At 36.9% G+C, this 13,458-nt stretch overlaps 1 protein-coding gene across 41 annotated transcripts in view; it reads right to left on the reverse strand.

The window, feature by feature from the left end:
• Window positions 1-13,458, reverse strand: part of SLMAP (sarcolemma associated protein) — a 100,950-nt gene that overhangs the window by 52,266 nt on the left and 35,226 nt on the right. For 21 of the 41 annotated variants that reach the window (XM_080606185.1, XM_080606182.1, XM_080606172.1 and 18 more), the window contains 8 exons: window positions 13,304-13,457; window positions 7,664-7,736; window positions 6,343-6,379; window positions 5,215-5,277; window positions 3,750-3,845; window positions 3,360-3,431; window positions 2,385-2,525; window positions 1,219-1,356 (listed from right to left, as the gene is read on the reverse strand). In XM_080606185.1, coding sequence (XP_080462311.1) covers window positions 1,219-1,356; window positions 2,385-2,525; window positions 3,360-3,431; window positions 3,750-3,845; window positions 5,215-5,277; window positions 6,343-6,379; window positions 7,664-7,736; window positions 13,304-13,457 — 774 coding nt within the window. The remainder of the gene's footprint in view (window positions 1-1,218; window positions 1,357-2,384; window positions 2,526-3,359; window positions 3,432-3,749; window positions 3,846-5,214; window positions 5,278-6,342; window positions 6,380-7,663; window positions 7,737-13,303; window position 13,458) is intronic. The other 20 variants (XM_080606167.1, XM_080606170.1, XM_080606183.1 and 17 more) reach the window with 1 other exon arrangement.

Consider the following 13,458-nt stretch of genomic DNA (forward strand, 5'->3'; position numbering starts at 1 on the left):
ATGAAAATTAACATCTAAAGGAGTAGACTTCCTCGATATTTGTAGGACTAAACTCACTAAAGTAACTTTCTTTCGTAGTCAGATGAAGAACACATGAACAATGCAAAATTTTTCTACTGTTATTTTTCTACATGCTTCACTTTAGGAACAATAAGAGAAAGAATCTCAAAGCATTTCAACTGAATTTTTGTCTGAAGCACCTGAGTTCTGCAGAACAGTACCAGGGCCCAAGAACGAAGAAATACCTGAAGTCTCCCATCTCAAATTATCAGTCAAAACCCAAAAGGCCTTCTCAACTGAACATACATTGCACAGATCAACTTGATTGAAAGCCACAGTTTCTCACTTGCTGGACCTCATTGTAAGTTTCATAGATTTCCCTCCTCACAAAGCTAGGTAATAAGTTTCAGTTTTGATCCTTTTGTGTACACTCATCATCATCATCAATGATTAATTCATAATTGAGAAACCAGGGGCCTTAAGACCAACAACTTAATATTTTAATTTGGAAAGAAAAAATTTCCATCTGAAATGCTAAGCTAAGAACCTAAGTTAAAGAACCTAAGTCAAAATTCCAGTATTTATCCAGGACAACAACAACTGTCTCAGGGCTAAAAAAAGAATGCTACCTTCCTCCACAACATCTGCCAATCTAGACAGGAGTCTCTTTGGGAACAGGCTTTATCACACTGTCATTAGTTTTTTCTCCAGCATAAAGGACCTTTAAATATTAATACACTTAGAAGTTTGGTCGAATAAACATGACATCATGCTCCTCTCCACCTAGAAGCTGAGACACAATTTAACTGTTGTGGGCTATCTGCGCTTGAAACTGCACAATAAGGCAACGCGAAATGCAAATTTATTTCTAGATATAGCTTTCATTCCCATTAACTAAGTTTTTTTTAAGGTTGAAAGGTCTTGTTTATATAAAAGCAACTGAATATGAAATTTCATGTATTATATAGTTTTATATTAAAAAAACATACTGCAGCTTCAAAAATATGTTAACTCTTAAAGTGAATGAAAAGGGAACCTTTTTAGCAATTTAACTGATGACACTTTCAGGCATATCAAATGTAAACATTAATGTGCATCTTTCTTTCATTTACTTATTGTTTTAATAGTTTCTTAATCTCTACTTGATTGCTGCATTAGGAATTAAACTTTGTTTCATGCATTACAGTTCCATTGTAAGGCAGATAAGGTTGTCATTACCTTTAGCTTGTCAGAAAGATCTTTAATTTCATTTACAGCTCCGTTGTACTTATTAGCTAATTCTCTTAATTCTTCCTGAGTCCGCTCATTCATTTCTTTAAGATGAGTACATTCATCTTCTGTATTACTTAAACTTCGCTGTAAGATAGAATTACAATAAATAAAGATTTGTTACTAATAAAATACCAAACATTCCAGTTGATGATTTTTTTTCCATGAACAATATATGCAACTAATCATACTTGCTTTCAAACTGTTTTGTTCCTAGTTATTAAGGCTAAACACAACAAATCAAGTCCTTGCAAAAATGCTACCTGTATAAAAGTTGGTAATATTCTACTGGTAATGTTCTATAACAGAACAGATTATGTTAAAAGATATTAGCTTCATGCATGTGCAAAAAAAAAAAAGGCTATAAATTTAATTGGGAGTGGTAAGAATAAAGAACTGAAATGTGTGATTGGAAAGTAGGAGAAAGCTAGAAGTAAACATGAAACTCTGACCATTAACAAACCTGTCGAGAACTATTACAATATACAAAGGTGTATTTAACTGAAGTCTCTCAAGATTATTTATTACTGCACTAAATCTGTTGCATTCCTTAAAAAGCATGAAGTGGATACACACTTATTGAATATAATAAGCAAGTCTAGGATATTTCTTAACCGAAGGGGTCATAGCAAATAAGGATAACAGAAAGAGAATATAGAATTGGAAAAGATAGTAGTGAGAGATATTATAGGGGCAGAATCTTATTTAAACAGTGTCCAACACATCATCATCTTAACAGCTCATTCTTAAGTGTAATTCGTATGAGCAGTTCAGCTTCTATTTCCCCAAATTTTACAGTTTAAACAAGGTCTAACAGCAGTTTTTCTAAAGCATGTGTCATTTTAACCTTTGCTTCTTTCCCAGTCATACTAACTTCTATAAGACTACTTCATCCATTCTAAATTGTGAGCAAAGAGTTTCAAGACTAATTTCTCATTAATTTCTTTAACAATGCAAGTACTAGATTAGCATATAATAAACAATGTTATTTAATATACTGCAAGTGCTACAATACAACAGATAGTGGCCTGCTACAGCAAACAAACATGGATTTAAGCAGCAGCAGTTATAACTGTTTCAATATATCCAGAAGACTAGTTATGAAACTAGAATACCTCCACTTCAGACAGTTTTCTGACTACTTCAATTTTCTCCTGTAGGACCCGCCTCAGGGACTCTTTGGCTGTTGTCTCATAGTTGTGTTTGTCTTCTTGTAATGCTATAAGCTCTTTTCGTATACTGTCTTCTGTTTGATTCTGTACGTACAATTCAAATACACAGATAAAATATAAATTAATATTTTGCTGATTAAATACATTAGATTGTGATAAGACCTGTTCTATTCCAGAATATTTAGCAATTGCTGGCAAATGAGAAAAACATTACAGGCAAATCAGTGATCAAGGATTCTTGACATAACTGGGTGTAAACCACCTGTATGTATGACGGTACACATTCTATAATGAGCTTTGTCTTGTGTTCAAAAAAGGTATAGTTTTCCTATAATCAGTGTCAAACCTAGGAGACCCACAGTATGATAAACCAGAACCATCTCAGGTCCCAGTTTGAAAGACCTCAAACAGGCCCTGCAAAAAAGTTATAATCTAGGTAGATGTGAGTAAGAAAAAAAAATAATTTAGGCATAATAGTGGCCTTGCATGTTATATGCAAGGCATGGTATACTTGTTCCTTTGTCTCTGAATATGAAACAGCACATGCCTAATGCCTTTTTCCAAATTCCTACTTGAAAAGAAACATCCACAGTAAACAGGACTTAAAGAATGGCTGCTTCTCACTGATAACAAATTCCTTTTCTGTATTTCACTATACACATTTATATGCATATACGAAAAAAATCAGTTTGTGCTGAAAAGATGCTGAGAGAGAGCCATTTATTTAAATTTAGAATGATTCCATGAAATACAGAACAGACCTATAATTTTCATGATATCCAGCTTACCAAAACTGCACAGCCTCATTTCAGAAAGTTCATGTTCCAACTGCTTTCCTAAGTGTTTCATTTCAAAATACTTCAGAAAAGCTATCTTTCAGTATTCCTAGCGTGGAGTGCTATTAAATGAATTACTTACCTTTGAACATGCTTGTAGCTGATTTCCCATAACCTCTAATCTTGATAGCAGCCTGTCTTCATCTATTAAAGCCTAGAAGAGAAGTTTGACCCTTGCATTAATATTAGATGTGGCAAAACAAATAAACCATTTCAACAGAATATTGTGCTTTAAGTAGTTCAAGTAGACAAATGCTTTATTTTCATTTTATTGGACTATTTACCATTAATAGTTACTTCAAACTTGTACATAATTGCTAAACTTAGTAAGCATTGTCTTTTTCACAGTTTAAGAGAACCACTGCATGCTTTTTATTATTTTTTTTGGTCCCCCACTATCTGTAAAGTAACAGATTCAATTTATATATCACTATTTTTTCAGTCTACGAAGGGGAAGGATGGCTGCCAGTACCTGCCAACTAGTATCTGAAGCCTCTTGCGTGACAGCAAGTAGTCGCTGAAGGGTTGCCAGCTTCTGTTCCAACATTTGTTCCCGATGTAAGGCTTCCTACGATGAGAGCAGAGAGCCAAATGGTTAGTTCAGCTAGAACAACTCAGAAAAACAGAAGGAACAGAAGAAATACCTAATACTGTTAGACTGAAAGAAAAAAGGAAATGTGAGTAGCAAACACTGTCACATCCCATTTTATCCATACGCACTTTTATTTGGATATTTCAATTATAAAATGTTTTCCTATAACCTCAGGTTCCTAAAAAGCTTAAATTTTCATGCACATGTTGCACATGCCAAGTACACATAGTAATAAGTTAGTCATTCCAAGACTTGAAACAGTATACCCACTCGGACTTTTGGCAGTAATTTAAGCAACAGAATTGGTGTAATGACCTGAAGGCAGCTTTGGTAGCTCCCATGCAATTAGCTGCTAGTCCTTAAGTCAGGTCACAAAAGATAAATGCCAAGCAAGAAGTGATTTTTGTTTGTATTTCTTTTGAAACTGTAAGGAAAAAAAGAGCATCTTTGTTAACAATTCCAGGATACAAGAGTGAACAGACTGGTGAGCAAAACTGTATTTGCCCTCTCAAGAAAGAGCATATGCCTGAGCTGCTTCCTGCTGTGTCAACAAATACATATAAAGTTAATACCTGTCTCAAAAACCTCATCATTGTTTTGAGTAATTGCCATTAGCAAACAAAATACAGATAAAAATAAATCCGTAGAATAACACACAAAGCTACACAGAATTTACCAGTAAGAACATTTGATTTATTTTCCAGAAAGCTAGTTTTATTCTAATTTCTGAAGAGTTTATTTACATATGTTAACACACACTTTCAGTGTTGCCATTTTGCAATCTAACCCTTTCATGATATGGTATCTTTGGGAAAAAAAACACCCAATAAAAACTGACACAGGGACAGGCACAGAAAGGTTGGTGGTGCGAATAAGAAAAAAGAACTGCTGGCACTGTCACCTCTTTAATACTTTCCAATTAATCCAGAGACAGAGATAGTCACACTAAGAAGTTATATTCACAGAAACTAGTCCTTGATAAGCCAAGTGACACCTTGTTTTGCCATTCTTTTGGATTAGACAGTACATCTGCAGCAATACATGATGCCAAAAATACCAGGAGCAAATCAAAACTGGGGGCAGAGAGGCAGGAGAGGAGAAAGGCCAGGAAAAGTCATAGTTCATACTGCTCATGAACAATTCCAAAAGTTTACATAGAACTATACTATGTTAAATTACTACAATTTTTACACTGTTTCACTATAGAAAAAGGTAGTTAAATGCTTATCATGTTCCTGTTTATAAACTGGAAGCCAAACAAAGATATACAGACCATAAGGATTTGGGGTTTTTTGAACAGAGATTAAATATTTAGCCAAACTAATACTGTGATGAAAAACATTACCTGTAGATACTGTGAAAGCTGAAACAATTCCTGAGAATACATACTGGGAGTGTTAGCAGCAACCTGAGGAATAAGAGAATTTATGAATCAAAATGTTTTGGGATTTTTCACTAGACACAAATAATGCAAAGTTCATAATTTAAATCTAGTCATGAAGATAAACTTCAGACTATCTAACTAATAGTGTTTTCAATTATTTATTGTTCTACTATTATTTTCCCTTGCGTTAACACAGAACTTTGCAACTCTGGACCAAGGCCCCACTATGCTAACACCTTTACAAGTTTTTGAATCACCAAAGCCCCAAAGAACTTAATCTTGTCTGAAACAAAAGACACAACCTGACAAAAGAAACATGGCGCACAAAGGTGAAGCCATTCAACCAAGAATAAATACAAATCAGGGGCGTTCCAGAAATGAAATTAGTTTCTCATGTTCAAATTTGATGTGTCTCATCCTCCCCATTCAGACTTCATCATACATTTTCAGTTGACCTAACTTTATCATCTTCATCATTCCCCATAGAAATACGTGTTTCAGATTTGGTGAATACCTGTATTATCTTTAAGAATAATTGTTCTTGCTGCATATTAGCATCATCACCTAACTTAAACGTTCTTTAACTGGATGTCTATGAAAACCCACTATTCAGTGCCACCGCCTCAGCAAGGGTTAAGAAAGCCTGCTTTTTGCCAAGCCTTGCTTGAACTCTATACTTTCTCTGGCCCCAGAAACTATTCTGGATTTAGGGCTAAGGAGGTGATGTGGTTCATTGTTGCTGTTGGTTTACTTGCAGGCTCTCTACGCTGACATAATTTTGAAACTGTTTTTCACATAGTTATACCTACAGTCCCTCTTCAGAATTTCTGCCCTCACACCTTGGATTCACCTGGATACACCGTTTTGAAACCTTAAATGCAAAGTCTATGAACTCTTCAGGCTGCTGACTTCACAAATAAGTTTCCTTAGTTTCTCAAAATTTTGTTCTGTGCTTTGAAAACTTTGATTTGAACCTGTTTAAGTTAATCCTTTTTTTTTTGTAGGCTAGACAGACAATCAATTGATGGTCATTTGTCCCAGGCAAGTAATACCTATTAACAGATTTTCAACAGCAAGTTACTGAATTACCTTGTCAACAGGACTTGGTAATGGAGCATGGATAACACTAAAAAAGAAAAAAAAAGTAAACGCGAAGTACGGGACAGCAGTTCAAAATTCACAAGATCACTATTACTGTGCATTTAATCACGACACTTTTTACTAAAGTTTTTTTCTTCGGGTAAAATTGAAGAATTTATAACAATCGTGCAAAAACAGTTGATACTACACTAAGTGACATTTTTGAATTTACAGAACTATTTTCATATTATAAACCCAAGGTGTTTTCTAAGAACACTCTACCGACTTCTTCTGCAGTAATTACATATTTGATGTTTTAAAAACCAACTTACTAAGATTTTAAACGATTCGCATGCACAGAACAATGCTTATGGAAAGAGAGACAATATTGTACTCTTGGTCACAAATTCAGAGTATATCCAATGACTTACATAATTTTGTACACTTTCACTTGCACGTTTTCATCAGAAAAAAAATAATACTACACATTTCTAGTATTTCTTAGTGCATGCAGTTACACTGAAAACTTTTCATAATACTTCATTTTGACTTTAGCCTTCCAAGAAACAAACACCCTAAATGTTTCTGGATATTGATGATGTAGGAGTATTTAAATAATCAAAAACGTACAGTTGCTGAGGATGAAAGCTGGTTAAAATGATGTCATTTGTAATTTTCACTCAGTTACTGAAAATGTTATTGTTGTTTCTACTACTCTTTGAAATTTTCTCCAACATATACACATATCACCAAAAAGCCTCTTGGTATTCATCTGAGTTTGCAAATATTCTTTCATCCAATGTATTTTATGATTCCTTCCCCCCAACTCAGGCAAAACATTCCTTCATTGTAACACTGAGTAATTACATCATGACGAAACATTATATTACTTAGCTGAAGAATATAAAGTGTTATGTGTACACATGTACAGACAGAGATGATATTAGCTTCACTTTGGTAGAGTGTACATTTAAATGAACAAAAATAAAAATCCCGAATTATAAAACAGGGAAGGAGTATGCTTCTTTTGCTTTCTTTTTTCCTGTGTTATTGTGTTTTTAATACCATTTCAGTATACTAAGAATCGCATCCAAACAGAGAAGTTGAACTTGGTAAGACCTTATTTATTCTTTCATAGTTGCCATGATTTTTAAAACTGATAATCATATGAGATTTCTTTTTTCACAATGCCTACAAAAGAACCATGTTCTCAGTTATTTTCTTTGCTTAAATACACAAAAACGTTCATATGTTGATTTTAAATATAATATCCATCAAATCTTCAAAATGCAAAAATAAATTTTTGCCACACACAGATACTTATACTTACTCTGATCGCAATCGAGCTTCCATTCCATCTGGAAGAAAGAGTTTGATTGTGGAGACTATACATCCATGTGTAACTGAAAAGAAACAAATAGTACATCATCGTGATCCGTTACTACTTAATTAGAAGTTCAGTGCTTAATGATATAGTAGAACCAAGTGAACTGTCTTAAGAAACTCCAAGGCTGGTGAACAAGAAAAGGCACAAATGCCTTCAAGCACCAGTACTTTGGTCTGCCTTCTCAGCCCTTCTCTGGAGACAGGAAACTTTACCATTAGAAACTTGAACAGTTTAGGCTGTGTACTTAGTCCTGGACTATGAAGCAGTTGCAATGCCAATTCTTCCAAACGAGCAATGCCTGCAAGATTTCTTCACTGCAGTGAGTTAAAACATTATATTTGGTTCATAAAACAAGGGGAAAAAAAGAATGCATCTTACCTGTGTTAGTTAACAGGAATACAGAAGTATAAACATAATAATGACATAGCTTTTTGACACAATTCCTGTATCTAGAGACTTCAGAGGTAACAAACAATTTATGTCACCAGACACTCATTTGGCATGTGGAACTTGCCAAGTAATCACTATTTACAAACACGAGGATCAAAAAGGAAGCACAGAAGAGAGTACAGGAACATCCTCTTGGGCACTATGAACACCAGCGGCATTCAGGACAATATATCTCTACTACTGTATGCTTGTAGTATGTATCTGAAATACACAGCCCTAGTCATGAGACCTTTCATTTCAGAAAGAGAAAGCTTGCTTCTCCAGGACTGAATTCAGGATCTTTTGAACTGATGAAAGATCCTGAAGAATAAGAGGAGAAAATAGAGCATTTGACTCTCCAAATATTCAGGATACTCAAGATTCTTCAAATATTCTTCAAACATCAAGATCAATCTCTCTACATGTTTCCCAAAAATTATACTGATACCATTTTCAATAAGACTGCAAACAGTCAAATTACAGCTTTTTTTTTTTCTTGTGTAGTTCTATGATTTGGGAAGTAAATCTTCTCAGTCTCACAGAAAGAAAGATAGAAGTTGTTTGCAAAACACCCCATCAAGCTGGATCCAAGTAAGTATATGGTCTTCTATCACTACACCTAAGGAACCCACCAACGTGTAAGACACAGCTGCTCTACTTTCATGGTTATTAATATCAGCAAAAGTTAAACTGGCTTTGAAAAAAAAGGGCAATGGGTGTTTTAGGACAACGGTAGTACTCCAGGGAAGAGAGACAGGTCTTTGAGGAAGCTACCTGAATAGAATCTAAAAATACAGGAGATGATCCAACTAAAGAGTTCTTCCTTAACCTGCATTCAGTACTAAAAGCTAAGTACTTTGGAAGAATATCCTTTTGGCTATAGTGCCTTCGGTTGCTTTGCCTTTAAGTTGAAACATTGAATTTACATGCCAGCAAAGAACAAACAGGACCTTATTCTTGTAACAGATTGATCCATGAGTTTGGTGGTCTTTTTTTTTTCTCTGCAGAATTTACAAATCTGTTCTCAAGAAAACAGTATAAAAAATAAATAAAGGTACATTAGCAATATTAGTTGTAGCATGTTGTACTCACACAGCTTTCACATGGAAGGCTCCTTTCCTTTAAGGCATCATAAGGAAACCACTGATTTCAGGCAGAAAGTATTAGGGTATGTGAAATCAAAGGTAACACACAGCCTTACCGCTGCACCGTGTATCAGGTAAGCACACTGTGAGATTATGTAATTCTAAAGTTTTTTCCTTCACGCTCACACTGAAAACACATACTAAAATCTAAAGCTTTTTTGGTGTTAAATAAATAGGGGACTTAATAGTGACTGAAATAGTGACAGTGAAAAGGCACTGAGCATTTTGATTGGTTTATAAAACAAGAAATAAAATAAAATCTTACTCTATAATGAGCCGATAGCTTAAGGGTAAACAGAAGAAAAATCAGACAGCGTAAGGGAAAGATAAAGCAACATATTAAGCATTATAGTGGCAGCTGGAGAGGATAGTAGGAATTGCTTTACCTCCTGCCTCTATTATTTCCTTCAGGATAAACAATAATAAATTAAGAAAAGAGACCTGTGGTTGCCAAAAGGGCAGGGAAATGCCCCTCCAGCCACAGCAGGTCCCTCAGCCCCGTACCACTGCCCGCTCGCCTGCACTCACCTCCCGGGCTGAGGGACGCGGTGTCAAGAGGTCGCAGCGGGGCCTGCGGCCCGGCCCGGGTCGGGTCGGTTCCCGGCCCGGTTCTCGGCCCGGCTCGACTCGGTTCAGGGCTCGGTTCTCGGCCCGGCTCCGCTGACAGGACCCGGCCCGGCCGCGGAGCCGCGGCGGCTGCGAGGAGGCAGCAGAGGGCGATGCCCGCCCGCGGCTCGGCGCTGAAAGCCCCGGGGGAAGCGGGGCCTGGGAGGGCCGGGGCGGGGGGGCGGCGAGACCCAGGGCAAAGAAGGGAAAACTCTCTGCTTGCAGGAAACCTGACAGAGCCGACTGGAAAGCAGCACAAAAAGGGGTTTTTATCTTAGGTTTTGGTTTTGTTTTGTCTCAAAACTTTTGCTTCATGGATAGACAGATTACTGGCAAATGATGCTCTCGTCTTCGTTTTCACGTGTTACTGGGAAAACAACAGTCAGGGCAACAACCCCAAAAGCGCTAAGAGACTGCCTGCCTGCCTCTGTTACTTCACCTGGCTAGCTCCGTGCAGCTGGGACACGGCACGCAGCGGGTGCCCCACCTGCACAGGCTTTTACAAACTCCATGCCAAGGAAAAGAGGGATGAAGGGTCCAAACCTGACCAGAAAAAAGTGCACAAACTGTATTTGAACTGACTCATCAGGTATTACTGATGGCACTGGAAAGCCTCGCCCCCTTCCACGTGGGTACTGTTAACTCTTATAGCGTTCTGGCAAGGAGCGGGACATTTAGGCACTGCTAAAAGAAAATAAACCAAAGCACACCAACACAGGGAGAAAAGCACAGATTAATAGATAGACACGGCAATAAGGATAGAGAAATGAGCAGGCCTGGGTGCTCGCTAGTAATAGCAACAAGCGGACGAATAAGGAAGCAGGAGGGCTGGAAACATTTCTCTCAGGCCTGTTAATGACTTCAGCTCGGCAGCAGAACTTGGAAGAACCGGTGCTTACACAAGACAGCCCGAAAAAAAATCACTTACAGAACATGCCACTATTTTAACGATCCAAACCAAGGTCATATTTGCAAGGAAATGACTTACTAAAACACAGCCTGAACAATAAAATAAAAATAAATATATTCTAGCTATATTTACACAATTCAAAATTTACCTAGCCAAATACACTCTGCCTATCCAGTCATAACCTTATAATTGCATACAGCAAAACGCTGTGATGCCTTATGCAAGTAAGGTGTTATATCAGAATGCAAAATGGTTTTAAAGGGAACCACTAATTTAAAAACTCCTTTCATGTCTGTGTTTTGTTACTAGGTTAGGTTAACAGTAACATCTAAGATTACTGCAATGAATTGGTGGAAAAAAAGCTTTTATATGCATTCCAATTGCATTCATGTGTAACCACTTTAGCTGTGATGCAGCTGTTTCATGCCCCTGCATGATACAATTTTCATTCATTGCTTGAGGAGGCACGGAGGGCGAGAAAGCAAACTTGTACACCTTCCTCATTAGCTAGCTCAGCACATTCATGAGCAGTGCTGGAGTACAGTTCCTATGTTCAAAGCAAAAGGAAGGCAGCAAAACCAGATCGCTCATGACACAGAAGCTTGGTCACATGGATCGTGTCCTGTAAAGCTAAGAGAAAGACATTGGGAAGAACTACTGCTGTCATTCAGGTGACTATGCTTACAGTGAAACTTCCACAAACTTTCACATAAATGAATTGCAAATAATTGCTGATAAAAAAACAAAGGAACTAATTTTTTCTTCCAACTAAATCTTAAAATAAAAACTGTTTTAGGTCTGAATAGACACGAACAAATTTGGTTCCTTTTAGTGAGGTCAGTACCACATCAAATAGACAGTCCCAGGTTCACTGGAGATGCAAGGTATTCCTTTGACTTATTGATACACTGAATACTACTAGTATTCATAAATATTTGCAGTTGTGTCGGATGAAATAACATTTTAAGTAAATCCTAGATGATACCAACTAAACATCCAGGAGTTAAATTTTCAATAACATAATTTTTGAGAAAACTGAAACATTTTAATGACCTTTAATATCACGAATCACTCAAAAATACTATAGCTCCAGAAGTTCTTCATGATAAAGTACTAGCCACCTCCATGCTTAAATAGTGTTTTCTTTAAACATGTGTTCATTAACCTTCTTCCAATACTTCAGACTTATCTGGCTAAATACGGAGACAGAATTAATGAGTAAGAGATGGGGGAGCTTCATAGTTGTTTTGTTCACTTAAGGCTCTTCAAAAGATCTACTGCTGTATAATGTTTTTTGCTGTTGTTGTGTGCATGTGTGTCTGTGTGCTTTAAATAAAAACTTTACCATCAGCAAAAAAATCTAACATTCTTTCAGTTCATCCTTTTCTAATATACTTTCCTTTAAGGATAAGCACGGATAAGACCTATGAAGGTCTTATTCAAGATAGTAGTAAAGTAGAAATGCAGTGATGACAGTTCTGCCATTTTATTGCCAAATCAGTTACTGGATTAGGATCCTTCCACACACGGCCAGAATACTGATGTCCACAAAAGTAGCAGACCCATTATGTAACTTAAAAGTCTTAATATTTATTACCATCTCTTGATTACCATCTAATAATTCAAACACAGACCAGCAGCCTTTAGAAACAGAAATGGCTCCTGAGACACAGTACATAAATGCAAAAGAATAGAGACTGATGCTGCATTTTTAATTGATTAACAAGGACATAGAGCTTTTATCATAATACGAGATCTCCTGAATGCGCATACTGGGAGGGGGACAGGAACAAAACCAAACCGATCAAATCCCCATCACTTCATTTTTCAGCTAGCAGATTTTTTCTATCCTTATCCTTAAGTACCTGCAGGAACCAAAAGCAGTACCAGTTATAGAAAAAAAAGTAAGTGCCTAGATACCTTGACAAGAATAAAATTACCCTGTTCCACAGCTCTGCTTAGCACGTTATCCATAAACTCAGTTTCACACTTTTGCTGCATTATCAGCTGAAACTTTGGGGTTCATATGCTTGAAAGAAACGTAGTGACAAAAGCAAACCCAAAAGAACTACGCGCACAGCCCCATGCACACATGCTCACACTGAAGTTTTAAAATTGCTCTAAGCAATTTAAGTGAGACAACAGGTCAACATGGTCCTAGCTGAGCCTCCTTTTCTGCATCTGCATTACCTAGTCAAAAACACACCAGCACCCATACAGCCACCCAAGAGTGTGGTTTAGGGAAGCAAGTCAGTTGAAAATCTAGTTGTCAGGGTGGAGGGGGGACAGAGCTAGTGTTTTCAGCAAATCAGTTTCTTGATCTAGTTTACCCTGCAGACTCACTGCCAGCACAAAAGAGGGAAGGGAACCAAAAAAAAAAAAGGAAAAACTTTTTCCTTTCTTACAACAGGAATACCGTTTACTCTTAGAGTTTACACTGCAGCAAGATGTTCTAATAAATATAGTTGGGGAAAAAAAAAAAAAGATCCATACCCTTACCTTTCCGCGTGTTCTCCGTCACATCTACACCAAACTGGATGATGTCACCTGACATAATCTCACATGGTGGGCTCTCCTCAGATCCTCTACTCAGTCTCTGACTATTAATAAAGGTACCATTACTACTTTTAGTGTCTTGAAGATAGAAC

Source organism: Anser brachyrhynchus, assembly GCF_964034855.1.
Source record: "Anser brachyrhynchus genome assembly, chromosome: 10".
NCBI lineage: Eukaryota > Metazoa > Chordata > Aves > Anseriformes > Anatidae > Anser > Anser brachyrhynchus.